General features: G+C 36.1%; 1 protein-coding gene across 1 annotated transcript in view; it reads right to left on the bottom strand.

Moving 5' to 3' along the window:
* The window catches only part of GALNT8 (polypeptide N-acetylgalactosaminyltransferase 8), a 76,122-nt gene that overhangs the window by 56,979 nt on the left and 2,711 nt on the right, over positions 1-16,432 (bottom strand). The window contains exon 2 of the mRNA XM_008576637.1: positions 15,638-15,935. Coding sequence (XP_008574859.1) covers positions 15,638-15,935 — 298 coding nt within the window. The remainder of the gene's footprint in view (positions 1-15,637; positions 15,936-16,432) is intronic.

Below are 16,432 nucleotides of genomic sequence, written 5' to 3' on the forward strand. Positions count from 1 at the left end.
GATATAGAGTGGCTGAATGGATTTAAAACAAAAATAAAAAAAACAAGACTCAATTATGTGCTGCCTACAAGATACTCACTTCACCTATGAGGACACACATAGACTGAAAGTGGAGGGATGGAAAAAGATATTCCATGCAAATGGAAACCAAAAGAGAGGAGTAGCAGCTATACTCATATAAAATACAACAAACCTTAAGTCAAAAAACTATGAAATGAGAAAAATGAGGTCATTATATAATGATAAAGGAATCAATTCATCATGAGGATACATCAGTTGTAAAAATACTTGCCCCCAGTGTTGGAGCACCTAAATATATAAAGCAAATATTAATAGATCTGAAGTGAGAGAGAGGCTATAATACAATAATAGAAGGGGATATCATACCCTACTTTCAGCAATAAACAGATCATTCAGGCAGAAAATAAATGAGGAAATATCAGAAATATCAGACTTAAGCTACACCGTAAGCTAAATAGACCTAACAGAAATATACAGAGCATTCCACAATGAAAGAAATAAAAGAGAATACAAAAAAACAAGATATTCCATGTTCATAGATTGGAAGAATTCATACTGTCAAAATGACCATACACCCAAAGCAAAGTACAGATTCAACACAGTCTCTATCAAAATGCCAATGACATTCTTCATAGAAATAGAAAAAACAATCCTAAAATTTACATGGAACCACAAAAGACCCCAAATAGCCAAAGCAATCCTGAGCAAAAAGTACAAAGCTAGAGGCATTACACTACCTGACTTAAAAATATATGAGAAAGTTACAGTAATCAAAACAGCATGGTTCTGTCATAAAAACAAATACATGGACCAATGGCACAGAACAGAGAACTGAGAAATAAACCCACAAATCCACAGTCAAATGATCTTTGACAAAGATGCCAAGAACATACATTGAGGAAAGAACAGCCTCTTCAATAAATGATGCTGGGAAAACTGGATATCCATATGCAGAAGAAAGAAACTAGACCCCTGTTTCTCAGTACATACCAAAATCAACTGAAAGTGGATTAAAGACTTGAATGTTAAGAACCAAGACTATAAAACTAGCAGAAGAAAACATAGAGAAACACTCCACAACATTGGTTTGGGCAAAAATTATGGATACTTCTAAAGCACAGACAACAAAAGCAAAAATATACAAATAGGATTAAATCAAACTAAAAAGATTCTGCACAGTAAAAGAAACAATCAACAGAGCAAAGAGGTAACCAGCCAAATGTGAGAAAATATTTGCAAACTACTCATCTGACAAGGGATTAATATCCAGAATATACAAGGAACTTAAAAGCAAAAAAAAAAAAAAAGAATAATCCAATTTTAAAATGGGCAAATGACCTGAAAAGACATTTCTAAAATGAAGACATACAAATGGACAACAGATATATATGAAAAAATGCTCAACATCACTAATAGGGAAATGCAGATCAAAACCACAATGAGTTATCAACTCACCACCGTTAGAATGGCTATTATCAAAAAGACAAAAAGTAACAAATGCTAGCAAGATTGTGGAGAAAGAGGAACTCTTATACACTGTAGATGGGAATGTAAATTAGTACAGCCATTATGGAAAAAAGTGTAAAAGTTCTTCAAAAAACTAAAAATAGAACTACCATATGACCCAGCAATCCTATTCCTGGGTATTTATCCAAAGGAAAGGAGATTCACATACTGAAGAAATATTTGCACTCCCATGTTTATTACAGCACCTTTCAAAAGAGCCAAGATATGGAATCAACCCAGGTGTCCCTCAACAGATGAATGGTGTGTTAGTCCATTTCTGTTGCTTATAACAAAATGCTTGGAACTGGGTGATTTATAAGAAAGAAAAATTTATTGCTTATGCTTTCTGAGGCTGGGAAGTCCAAAGTCCAAGGAACACATCTGGTGGTGGTGAAATTGAGCCAGGGTCTCACATTGCAAGATGGTGGAAGCAGACAGAGAGAATGTTCCTCATGCACTCTCCTTTTAAGGCCCTCAGAACCATGCCCTTGACCACCATTATTAATCCATTCACTATGGCATGGTCCTATAATCTAATCACCTCTTCAAGGCCCCACCTTTCAATTACCATAATAGGATTTTCCACCCCCAACAGTTACACTGGGAATTAAGTTTTGGGGGGATATTCAACCCAAGGCAAATGTATAAAGAAAATGTGGCATATATACATGATGGAATACTATTCGGCCATGAAAAAGAATAAAATCCTGTCACTTATACCAATGTGGAAGAGCCTGGAAGACACTCTGTTAAGCAAAATAAGTCAGGCACAGAAAGATAAATAACACACGCTCTTTATATGTGACAGCTAAAAATTAATAATATTATTATTAAGTTGAACTTCTAGAAATAGAGAGTAGCATTGTGGTTATTACAGGGGAGGGAGACAGGAGGATAGGAGGTAGGGAAAGAGGTGGATTCATTGGTACAAAGCTACTGGTAGATGGAAGAATAAATTCCGGTGTTATAGACTGACTAGAGCTAATAATATACTGTATATTTATAAATAGCTAGAAAAGAGGATGTTAACTCTAATAACCACAAAGAAAAGATGAATGTTTAGGGGATGGATATGTTATCTGCCTCAAGTGAATCACTGTACAATATATGCATGTATTGAAGCAACACATTGTACTACAGAAATATGTACAATTAAATTTAAAAATAAAAAATAATACTTACAAATAAATTTAACCAAGGAGGTGAAAGATTTCTACAATGAAAACTATAAAACATTAAAGGAATAAATTAAAGAAGATACAAATAAATGGAAAGATATCTCATTGGATTGGATGAATTAATATTGTCAAAATGTCCATATTACCCAAAGTGATCCACAGAGTCAATGCAATCTCTATCAAAATTCCAATGATATTTTCTCACAGAAATAGAAAATCAATCCTAAAGTTCATATGGAATCACAAAAGACCCCAAATAGTCAAAGCAATCTTAAGCAAAAAGAACAAAGCTGGAGGCATCACACTACCCAACTACAAAATCCAATATAAAACTATAGTAATCAATAATAGCATTGTGCTGGAATGAAAACAAACATATAAACCATTGGAACAGAATAGAGAGCTCAGAAATAAATCTGTCAACAGATTTTCAACAAAGCCGTCAAGAACACAAATTGGGAAAAGGACAGTCTCTTCAATAAATGGTGCTGGGAAAACTGTATATCCACAAGCAGAAAAATGAAATTAGAACCTTACATCGCATCATATACAAAAATCACTCAAAATGGATTAAGGACTTAAGCATAAAACCCCAAACTATATAAAACTACTAGAAGAAAACATAGGGGGAAAGCTCAATGACACTGATCTGGGCAATGATTTTGGGGGGTATAACATAAAAATCACAGGCAATAAAATTTAAAAAGTAGACAAAATGGATTACATCAAACTAAAAACCTGTGTACAGCAAAGGAAACAATCAACAGAGTGAAAAGACAACCTACCAAGTGGGAGAAAATATTTGCAAACTACAATCTGATAAAAGGTTAATATCCAAAATATATAAGGAACTCAAATAATTCAATAGCAAGAAAAGAAATAAAAAATGGGCAACAGACCTGAACAGACATTTCTCAAAAGAAGATATATAAATGGCCAATAAGTATATTAAAAGATGCTCAACATCACTAATCATCAGGGAAATGTAAATTAAAACCACAGTGAGATATTACCTCACACCTTTTAGAATGGCTAATATCAAAAAGACAAAAGATAACAAGAGTTGTCAAGGATGTGGAAAAACCCTTGCACACTGTTGGTGGTAATGTAAATTAGTACAGCCATTATGGAAAACAGTATGGAGTTCCTCAAAAAATTAAAAATAGAACTACTATATAATGAAGAAGTCAGTATGTTGAAGATATATCTGCACTCCCATGTTAATTGCAGCATTATTCACAGTAGCCAGTATATAAAATCAACCTAATTATCCATCACCTGATGAATGGATTAAAAATATATTTATACAGAATGGAATACTATTTAGCCATAAAAAAGGAAATCCCATCATTTGTGACAACATGGATGAACCTGGAGGATATTACGTTAAGTGAAATAAGCTAGGTACAGAAAGACAAATATCACATTATCTCATTGAAATATGGAATCTTGTTGCTTTGCCCCCTACGGATTTGTCACCCCACTTCCCCTGGGTGACGAAGATGCAAAGGATTACTCAAAGCCCATCTCTTCCGAGTACTGAGAGACCCCAAAGTGGTTAATCTCCCACCAGAACCCACAAGCAAACCTTCCTCCAGGAGCTCAGAGCCCTGCCCAACTCAGCACTCCCACCCCTACCCCAGTGGACAAGCAGTGACTGTGCCAGTCCTCTTTGCCAGTCTTTCCCCAGGAGCTCAGAGGCCTACTTGACACTGCAAGCCCATCCACACAAACAGAGAGTGTGTGGGGTGTGTAAGCTGCCTAGATCCACACCCATCATCCCTGGGAGCTCAGAGGCCTGCCTGACAAAACAAGCCCACCGGAACCAGCAGAGAGCATGTGGGGAGAAAGCCAGCACTTACCACTGCACTCACCCAGAACCAAACCTACAACACCCAACCTGACTATCAGTATAGAACACTTCCACAGTTAAAAGTCGTTCCCTCAAAAACCACTATGAAAATGTTTCAAAACAACTAAACCCCCAGATGACCAGGCATCAGTGTAGAGATATGAAAAGCATGAAAAAACAGGGAAACACGACATCCCAAAAAGAAGAAAATAATTCTTCAATACCACACCCAAAACAACAGGAAACGGGTGAAATGCTTGAAGAGGAATCTCAAACGGCAATCTTAAGGAAACTCAACATGATGCAAGAAAAAATAGATAAAAATCACAACAAAGTTAATAAACAATCGAGGACATGTATGATAAACTCAACAAAGAGAGATGAACAACAAAAAGGAACCAGCAGAAATCCTAGAACCGAGGAATTCATTCAGTAAAAGAAAAAATACAATGAAGAGCTTAAGCAATAATCTAGAAAAAGTAGAAGAATTTCTGAACTAGAAGATGGGCTTTTTTAATTAACCCAGTTGTACCAAAAAAAAAGAAAAGAGAATTTTAAAAAATAAAGAAAGTCTATGAGATTTTTCAGACAACCTTAAGCATACATACATCCATATTATGGTTGTGCCAAAAGGTGAAGAGAAAGGAAAAGGCATTGAAAGCCTATTTAATAAAATAATAGCCAAAAACGTCCCAAGTATTGAGAGAGCTATGTTCTCCCAGATCCAATAATGTCAATGATCACCAAACAGATTCAACTGCAAAAGAACCTCCCCAAAACACATTATAGTCAAATTGTCAAAAGTCAAAGACAAAGAAAGAATTCTAAAAACAGCAAGAGAAAAGCATCATATCACCTTTGAGGAAATCTCTATCAGACTAACATCAGACTTTTCAACAGAAACCCTACAGTATAGTCAAATTGTCAAAAGTCAAAGACAAAGAAAGAATTCTAAAAACAGCAAGAGAAAAGCCTCAAATCACCTTTGAGGAAATCTCTATCAGACTAACATCAGACTTTTCAACAGAAACCCTACAGGCCAAGAGAAAGTGGAAATATATATTCAAAGTACAAAAAGAAAAAAAATGCCAATCAGGAATACTATACCCAGCAAAGTGATCCTTAAGAAACAAAGGAGAAAAATAGTATATTTCCCAGACAAACAAAAACTGCAGGAATTCACCACCACAACACCAGCCCTATGAGAAATCCTCAAGGGAAACCTACAACTGAAATCAAAAGAGTGATAACTATCATCATGAATACATGAGAAAGAATTAAATCCAGTAGTAGAACTGAGACACAAATGAGAAAGAGAGAGAAAATGTATTTTATCACTACAAAAAGAGACAAAAGGAAGAAAAAAATATAAAACTACAACAAAAAACTTAAATGGCAGGAATAAGGCAATACCTTTCAGTAACAACCCTGAATGTAAATGGATTAAATTCCCCACTTAAAATATAGACTGGCTGAATGGATTAAAAAACTAGACCCAACTATATGCTGCCTACAAAAAACTTAATAAATAAATAAAGACACACATAGACTAATAGCAAAGAGATGGAAAAAGATATTCATTATATCTTTTTTAAGGATTTGCCATACTTATATCAGATAAAATATACTTTAAACCAAAAACTATAAAAAGAGATAAGGAAGGACATTATATAATGATAAAAAAATCAATGCAGTGAGAAGACACAACAACCCTAAAGACATAGGCACCCAACATCGGAGCACCCAAATATATAAAGTGATTATTATTGGACATAAAGGAAGAGATAGACCCCAACACAATAATAGTTAGGGACTTTAATATCTCTTTCTCAGCATTGGACAGATCATGGAGACAAAAAATTAGCAGAGACACATTGGATTTAAATGACACTTTAGACCAAATGGAGTTGACAGATATTTACAGAACAGTTTATCCAACTACTGCAGAATGTACACTCTTCGCATCAGCTCACAAAAATCAGCTCCAGGATAGACCACATGTTCGGCCACAAATCAAGTCTCAAAAAGTGTAAAAAGATTGAAATCATATCAAGTATATTTATAGACCACAGTGGAATAAAACTAGAAATTAACAACAAGCAAAACTTTGAAAACTATACAAATACATGGAAATTAAACAACATACTCCTGAATGACCAATAGATCAAAGAAGAAATAAAGCAGGAAATTTTTTTTAATGCCTTGAAACAAATGAAAATCCAAGCACAACTTACAAAACCAATGGGATACTGCAAAAGCAGTACTAAGAGGGGAGATTATTACGATAAGTGCTTAAATCAAAAAAGTTGAAAGATTGCAAATAAATAACGTAGTGTTGTACTTCAAGGAACTAGAAAAGAAAGAACAATTTAACCCTGAAATTATTAAATGGAAAGAAATAACAAAGATTGGAGCAGAACTAAATGAAATAGAGATCAAAAAGATGATACAAAAGATAGATGAAACAAAAAGTTGGGGGGTTTTTTGAAGAGATAAACAAAATTTACAAACTATTAGCTAGACTGTCCAAAAAAAAGAGAAGACCCAAATACCAAAAATCAGAAATGAAAAAGGAGATATTACAACTAATTCCACAGAAATACAAAGAATCATTATAGACTACTATGAACAACTATACACCAATAAATTTGAAAGTCTAGAGGAAATGGATATATTTCTGGGCACATATACCTTACCAAGACTGAACCAAGAAGAAATAGAAAACCTAAACATACCAATAAAGAATAATGAGATTGAATCAGTAATCAACAGTCTCCCAGCAAAGAAATGCCCAGAACTGGATGGCTTCACTGCTGAATTCTACCAAACTTTTAGGAAAGATTTTATAACAATTCTTCTCAAACTATTCCAAAAAACTGAAGCACAGGGAAGCGAAATGCCCAGAACTGGATGGCTTCACTGCTGAATTCTACCAAACTTTTAGGAAAGATTTTACAACAATTCTTCTCAAACTATTCCAAAAAACTGAAGCACAGGGAAGCCTCCCAATCTCATTATATGAGGCCAGCATCACCCTGATATTAAAACCAAAGATAAAACAACACAAAAAAGAAAACTACCCAGGCCAATATCCTTGATGAACTTAGATGCAAAAATTCTCAACAAAGTGCTAGCAAACAGAATCCAACAGCACATTAAAAAGATTATACACACTTATCAAGTGGGATTCATCTCAGGGATGCAAAGATGGTTCAACATATGCAAAACTATAAATGTGATACACTACACCAAAAAAATGAAAGATGATCATCTCAATAGATGCAGAAAAAGCATTTGATAAAATTCAACATCACTTTATGATAAAAACTTAACAAGTTAGGTATAGAAGGAAAGCATCTAAATACAATAAAAGTCATATATGACAAACCCACAGCTAACATCATCCTGAATGGGGAAAAGTTGAAAGCTTTTCCTCTACGAATGAGAATGAAACAAGGATTTCCACTATCATCACTCCTATTTAACATAGTACTAGAAGTATTAGCCAGAGCAATCAGGCAAGGGAAAGAAATAAAGGGCATCCACAATGGAAAAGATGAAATCAAGTTGTCCTTGTTTGCAGGCAACATGATCTATATATAGACAAACCTAGGACTCTACCAAAAAAACTTTCAGAGCTGATAAACAATTTCAGTAAAGTTGCAGGATACAAAATCAATACACAAAAATCAGTAGCATTTTTATACTCCAACAATGAACTAGCAGAAAAAGAAATAAAGAAAGCAAGCAGACTTACAATAGTCACCCCCACACCAAAAAAGTAAAATACCTAGGAATCAATTTAACCAAGGAGGTGAAAGATGTCTATGATGAGAACTACAAACCACTATTGAAAGAAATTAAAGAGAACACAAAAAGATGGAAAGACATTCCATGCCCATGGATTGGAAGAATTAACATTGTGAAAGTGCCCCAGATCAAAGTGATCTGCAGATTCAGTGCAATCCCTATCAAATTACCAATGACATTCTTCACAGAAATAGAAAAAGTAATCCTACCATTCACATAGAACAACAAAAGATCTCGAATAGCCAAAGCAATTCTGAGCAAAACGAGTAAAGTGGGAGGCATTATACAACCTGACTTCAAATTATACTACAAAGTTATAGTAACTGAAACAGCATGGTACTGGCATAAAAACAGTCACTTAGACCAATGGAACAGACTAGAAAGCCCAGGAATAAACCCACATATGTACAGCTAATTGCTCTTCAATAAAGGCTCTAAAAACATACATTGGGGAAAGGACAGCTGAATATCCATGTGTAGAAGTATGAAACTATATCCCTGTCTCTTACCATACACAAAATACAAAATCAACTCAAAATGGATAAAAGAGTTAAACATAAGACATGAAATTACAAAACTTCTAGAAGAAAACACAGAAAAAAACATTACAGGACATAGAATTAGGCAAAGATTTTATGAATAAGACCACAAAAGTACAAGCAACAGAAGTAAAAATAAACAGATGGAGGAACTGCCAACCCCCAGCTCTGACCAGGCAACCCCCACAGGATCCAGGCCTGGTGAGTCCCTGCCTCAGAGAGGCCGGAACCACTAACCCACAGGCCTTGAGGCAGCAACAGGCAGCTGAGCATCAGCAAAACTCCCAGCCACTGCTGCAGACACCAGGGTGGAACAAATGGACCATGAAAGCCTTTGCCACAGTGACTAAACACCAGTGGAGAGATGTTAGAAATATGAAAAACTAAGAAAGTACGACACCACCAAAGGAATATAACAGCTCTCAAGTTCTAGATCCTATAGAACAGAAAGTCCTTGAAATGACTGACAAGGAATTTTGAGCGACAATTCTAAGGAAACTAAATGAGATACAAAAAGAATCGGTTAGACAACACAACAAAATAAGGAAAAGTATACAGGATCTGAAGGAGGAAATGTACAAAGAAATCAATGACCTGAAAAAGAATGTAGCACAGCTTGTGGAGCTGAAGGATTCATTCAGTGAAATCAAAAACACAACAGAGAGCTTAACCAGCAGGCTAGAACAAGCAGAAGAGAGAATTTCTGACCTTGAATGGCTTGTTCAAAATAACATGGGCAGACAAAGAAAAAAGAATTTAAAAACTTGAGGAAAATCTAAGAGAGATAACAGACAACCTTAAGTGCTCAAATATCTGAATCATGGGTATTCCAGAAGGGGAGGGAAAAGGAAATGGCATTAAAAACATATTCAATGGAATAATAGCAGAAAACTTCCCAGGTACAGGGAATAATAAAGAGTTTCAGATTCAGGAGGCTCAAAGATCTGCAAACATATTCAACCCAAAAAGATCCTCTTCAAGACATGTTATAGTCAAATTGGCAAAATTCAAAGACAAAGAAAGAATCTTAAAAGCTGAAAGAGAGAAGCATCAAGTTACCTACAAGGGAGCCCCTATCAGAGTAAATCAGACTTTTCATTAGAAACCCTGAAAGTCAGAAGAGAATGGGATGATATATTCAAAATACTAAAAGACAAAAATTGCCAGCCAAGAATATTTTACCCATCAAGGCTATCCTTCTGAAGTGAAAGTCAAATTGTATATTTCCCAGACAAACAAAAACTGTGGGGTTCACTACCACATGACCAGACTTACAAAAAATTCTCAAGGGAGTACTGGGTCTGGTACCTAAAAACCAACCATTACTACCTTGAATACTCAAGAGAGCACAAAACCAACCAGTAAAATTAAAATGCTAACAATAGAGAAAAAAAAATGTTTATCTACCATCCCCCAAAAACAGCAAACACAGAAGACAAACAGTAAATCAGAAAGAAAGGAGCAAAAGATACTTAAAACATCCAAACAAAAATCAATAAAATGCCAGGAGTAAATCAACACCTCTCAATGATAACTCTCAACCCTCTCCATCTGCCTTCTTTCTCTCTTAGCTCCCACTTATAAGGGAGTACATGTGGTATTTTTCCCTCTGTGCTTTGCTTATTTCACTCAACATTAGTTTCTAAAAGCTCACTTCACATAATTTCCTCAAAGCTAATTCACGTTGCTGTGAATGGCAGATTTCATTCTTTTTTATGGCTGAGTGGTATTCCATTATGTATATGTACCACATTTTCTTCATCCAGTCATTTGTCAATGGATATTTAAATTGGTTCCATATCTTTTGGAAACAGAGCTGTGATGAATATGGGGGTACAGATGTCCCTTTGACGTGATGCTTCCCATTCCTTTGGGTATATACCCAGTAACAGGATTGCTGAGTCATATGGCAGTTCTGTCTGTAGTTGTTTGAGAAACCTCCATACTGTTTTCCATAACAGCTGTACTAATTTATAATCCCACCAACAATGTAGAAAGTGTACCCTTTCTCCACATCCTTGCCAGTGTTGCTTATTTCTGTCTTTTTAATAGCCAGTCAAACTGGGGTGAGGTTGGTGTCAGAGGCAGGGTTCGGGGGCCCAATAGTTGGCCTCAACCACCCGTCCTCTTACCAGCTTCTTGACTCCGCCGCAGGAAAGAATTCAAGGGCAGAGTCATGGTAGAAAGTGAGAATAAGTTTAATATAACAGGCAAGAAATACAGTTTCCACAGAGAGAGTGAGGCATAGCTCCAGAGAGTGAGCAGAGCCCATACCAAATTTAACACAAAAGTAAGTTCAGGACAGAGATCAAGTTTAACACAAAAGAAAGAAAAACACAAAGTTCAGTACAAAGTGCAGGCTGGCTCAAGAGAAGAGCAGCTGCTTGCTGAAAGGAAGTTTGATACAAAATAAAGTATATACACCTCAGCCAGCAAAGTGCAGGTGGCCTCCAGGAGAGCGAGCAACAACCCTGCCTTCAGCTGGGATTCAGCTTTTATAGTTTCTCTATCTTATAAATATTTGGTTAAGGGGGTGGCTCCCAGTTATGTAACATTTAGTCTTGCACATGCTCAGTCAGTCCCTTCCTGGAGCATGTTCACTGGTCAGACCCTATCACATGCACCAAGCATATTCAAGAATGCTCTCTACTGAGCATGCCCAGCCACTGGATTTGCATAAGCCAGCCCCTTGAGGTCTCACTTTCCCTATGTTAGTGCTAAAAATAGGTCTAAATGGAAGAGTAACTTTCCTCCAGGGGAGAGCTCAGAGGAGGGGGGCTGAGACCTCAGGAGTGGCTAGAAACCCAGAGACGTGTCCTGAAAACTAAACCCAGGGAAACTGAGCACCACCTGTATCAAGATGGTATCTTTTATCATTATTTAGTGGCCTTCTTTATCTCTTTCTATGGTTTTTGGTTTAAAGACTATTTTATCTGATATAAGAATAGCTACTCCAGCTCTTTTTTCATTTCTATTTGCATGGTATATCTTTTTCCATCCTTTCACTCTTAGTCTATGTGTGTCTTTACAGGTGAGGTGAGTCTCTTGAAGGCAGCATATTGTTGAGCCCATCTTTTTAATCCAATCAGTCAGTCTGCATCTTTTAAAAAAAGTGAAATACTACCATTCGGAGCAACATGAACGGACTTAGAGAAAGCTATATTAAGTGAAATAAGTCAGGCACAGAAAGAGAATTACTGCATGTTCTCACTTATTTGTGGGAGCTAAAGTAAATAAATATGCAAACAAATAAATGGCAGGGGTAGAAGACACAACAATCACAGATATGATGACGATGGAGGGGGGAAGAGGGGGGAGGGAGGGAGGAAAAGGAGGAATTGGTAAAGTGACACAAAATCAACTACATTGTATATTGATAAATTAAAATAAAAAATAAATAAATAAAATAAAATTACATTAAATATATGTAATTTAAAAAATAAATAAATAAACAAATGGAATTACATCAAACTGAAAAGCTTGTGTACAGCAAAGGAGATAATCGACAGAATGAAAAGGCAACCTGCAGAATGGGAGAAAATACTTGCAAACTATGTACCAATAAGGGACTAATTGTCAGAATATACAGGAAACTCAAACAACTCAATAGTAAAAAAAATAAATAATCCAACTAAAAAATGGGCAAGGGAGTTCAAAAGACATTTCTCAAAAGAAGACATACAAATGTCCAATAGGTACATGAAAAAATGTTCAACATCACTAATCATCAGGAAATGTAAATGAGGTGTTCTGTAGGTATCTGCCAAGTCCAATTGGTCTAAAGTGCTGTTTAGATCTTCTGTTTCTCCATTGATTTTTGTGTAGATGATCTGTCCAATAATGAGAGTGGGGTGTTCAGGTCCCCTGCTATTTGGGTATTAGTGTCTATCTCATTCTTTAGGTCTAATAGTGTTTGCTTTATAAATCTGGCTGCTCTGATGTTGGTTGCATATATATTTATGATTGTTATGTCTTCTAATCATCAGGGAAATGCAAATCAAACCCACATTAAGACAACTAGAATAGAGGAGATCAAATGTGCACATTGCAAAGAAGTGATTAAGTTTTGCAATGATGAATAGGCTAATTACCCTGAATAGATCAACACATTGCATATACGTATTGAAATTCAAACATTGAACCCCATAAATATGTACAATCAATATGTTTCAATCAAAAGAATTTTTTTAAATGTATAGTATTCTTGAAAAATGCTAAGAGACTAATTTTACATGTTCTCACCACAAAAATGATGTGAGGTAATGCATGTGTTCATGAGCTAAATTTAGCCATTCCAAAATGTACATATATTTCAAAACATCATGTTGTACATGATAGATACATACAATTTCATTTGTCAATTTAAAAAAAAAAATCACTTCCAATAATGTCAAAAAGACAATACTAAGGAATAAATTTAAGTAAAGTGAAAAACTTGTACTCTGAAAACTCAAAACATTGTCGAAAGAAAAGAAGACCTAAATAAATAGAAAGATCTCCCAGGTTTGTGGACTGGAAGACTTAATTGTTAAAATGCAATACTTCACAAATTGATCTACAGACTCAATGAAATCTTTATCAAAAGCCTGCTGGTTTCTTTGAAGAAATTGACAAACTAATCCTAAAACTAACATGGAAATTCAAGGTCCAATCTTGAAAATGAAGAAGAACGTTGGAAGACTTGCGTGTCTCACATTTGAAACTTACTACAAAAATACAGATATCAAAACAATGTGTTACTGGAATAAGAATAGACCTGTAGATCAATGGAATAGGATGGATATCCAGAAATAAATCCTTACATTTATTACCAGTTGAATTCAACAAAATTGCCAAGACAGTACAAAGTGGAAAGAGTAGACTCTTCAATGAAAGGTGATAGGACAACTGGATAGCCACATGCAAAAGAATAAAGTTGGATCCCTACGTCACACCATGTACAAAAAAATTTTAAATCCACAAAAGATCTAAATTTAAGATTAAAACCATAAAACTCTTAGAAGAAAACATAGGCATAAACTTTCATGACTCTGCATTAAGCAATGGTCTCTTAGATATGACACCAAAAGCACAAGCAATCAAAGATAAAACAGATAAATTGGACACCATCAAAATTTAAAACTCTTGTGTTTCAAAGAAGACCATCAAGAAAGTGAATAGACAACCTACACAATGGGATTAAACATTTGAAAATCATATCTCTGAGAGGAATCTATATCTAGAATATATAAAGAACTCTTGCAATTCAATAATGTAAAGACAAACCAATTTTAAAAAGCAGATCTCTAAGTAGACATTTCTCCAAAGAAGATATACGAATGGGCAATGAGTGCATGAAAAGTCATTCAACATCATTAGTCCTCAGGGAAATTTTAAATCAAAATCATGAGATACCACTTCATACCTATTAGGATGGCTATAATCAAAAAGACAAATAATAAATTTTGGTGAGTATGTGGAAAACTCAGGACTCTCATACACTGCTGGAAGGAATAGAAAATGATGCAGTCACTTTGGAAAACAGTCTGGTACTTTCTTAAAAGGCTAAATCTATAGTTATCATGTGGCCTAGCAATTCTACTCCTAGGGTACACCCACAAAAAAATGAACACATTTGTCCACACACAAGCCTGTACATGAATGGTCATAGAAGCATTATTTATAGTAGTCAAAAAGTGAAAACAATCCAAATGTCCATCACCTAATGGATAAACAAGATGTGGTATATCCATTCAATGGAATGTTATTTGGAAATAAAAAGGAATGAAGAATTAATACATGGATGACACTTGGAAACATTACAATAAGAAAAAAAAAGCCAGCCACTGAAGACCCCATATTATATTATTCCACTATATCCATTCAATGGAATGTTATTTGGAAATAAAAAGGAATGAAGAATTAATACATGGATGGCACTTGGAAACATTACAATAAGAAAAAAAAAGCCAGCCACTGAAGACCCCATATTATATTATTCCACTTATAGGAAAGGTCCAGAATGGACAAATTAATAGGGACAGAGAGTAGATGAGTGGCTGCCTGGGGATGAGGAAGGTGTGGGGAAGTGGGGAGTGGGTGCTACTTGGTTTGAGGCTTCTTCTTGAAGTGATGAAAATATTTTAAAATAAAGTGTGGGGATGGCGCATGACTGTGAATATGCTATAAACCATGGAACTACACACTTTAAATGGATGAATTATACACTATGTGAATTATATCTCAGCAAAGCTGTTTCCCAAAAAAATGTATGAAGGAGGATGGGAGAGGTAGAAAGAGGAAAATAATGGGAGAGGGAAAAGAAGGGACAACAGAGGGACGGCTCCTCAAATTAGACTTAAGGACAAAGAGGAATCCAAGCAGAGAATGTGAGGGAAATTCTAGGGGGGAGGCAGAGCTGCTGACTTCGGTGCGACCCGCACAAGGCCTTCCTCGGCTTCAGTTTCTCCACCTGTAACACTGTTAGTTAGACCCATCCTATCAGCATTCTCAAGGATCTCTGTTTCTCTGACATCTCTGGTCATCTCCAAGAGGCTGTAAATATGGGATTGGCTGGCTATCTTCTTTGAGCTGCCATTATAAAAATAAAATAAAAACAAGAACCATGCTCAGTCAGCCTGAACCCCTTCCCTACCAATTCCCCACTCCCCCCACTCTCATTCCATCCCTTGACTTTCATGGCTCCCAAAGCTCATCCTCAAATCAAATCGAGGTGCCTGAGAGCCCCCCACCTGGAATGCCGCGTGTCAGGGATGGTGCGATTGAGTGGAAGCTGGTTACTGAGGTACGCGTTGTAACCAAACTTCTGGAAGAGATCCTGGGCCACTTGCTGCTGGGCCTCAGGAAGATCCTCACCCCACTGCTTGAAAAGCTGCGAGTTTGGGAAGAGTTTCTTTGGGGATTTGTGCTTCTCCGTGTCACTTGTCTTGGCTTTCGCCACCTTTTGGACAGGGTGTACTTCATCTTTCACTTTCTGTATTGTGTTGTTCACATTTTCTTCTTGTTTCATAGCCAATTTCATACTTTCTTCTGCAAATGAAGAGGACAGGGGGTGAGGGAGAAAATATTTTAGCCAATCCTTAGTGTCCTGGGCATTGCTTTCCATCTTAATTTCCCTGAAATGGTTTATGCTCCACATTTTGAATTACACGCTCTCGTCCCAGAGGAAGTGGAGGGTCCAGGGAACTTGTCAGAGCCATGTGAGGCTGTCCTGGCAAGGCAGGCATTAGACACAGCTCTCCCTTCAGCTTTATGAATCTTATCCATGCCACGCCTTCAAGGCTTCTCAAGGAGCTGACTCACTATGATCCAAGAAATGGATGGACAATAAGCTCATTTTTTTCAGAATGAGCCCCAAGAACACTTACATCAGAATCATCTGTTGTAATTATTAAGAAATGCCGATATTCAGGCTCATCCCCAGATCTACTAAATCAGAATCTCAGGGCTAGTTGGAAATATAGAGAGGGAAAGTTACCAGATCTGCATTTAACAAAATCAAGGAGTAATTGTTTTGTGTAATAAAA

Source organism: Galeopterus variegatus, unplaced genomic scaffold (genome assembly GCF_000696425.1).
Source record: "Galeopterus variegatus unplaced genomic scaffold, G_variegatus-3.0.2 Scaffold1379, whole genome shotgun sequence".
Lineage (NCBI taxonomy): Eukaryota > Metazoa > Chordata > Mammalia > Dermoptera > Cynocephalidae > Galeopterus > Galeopterus variegatus.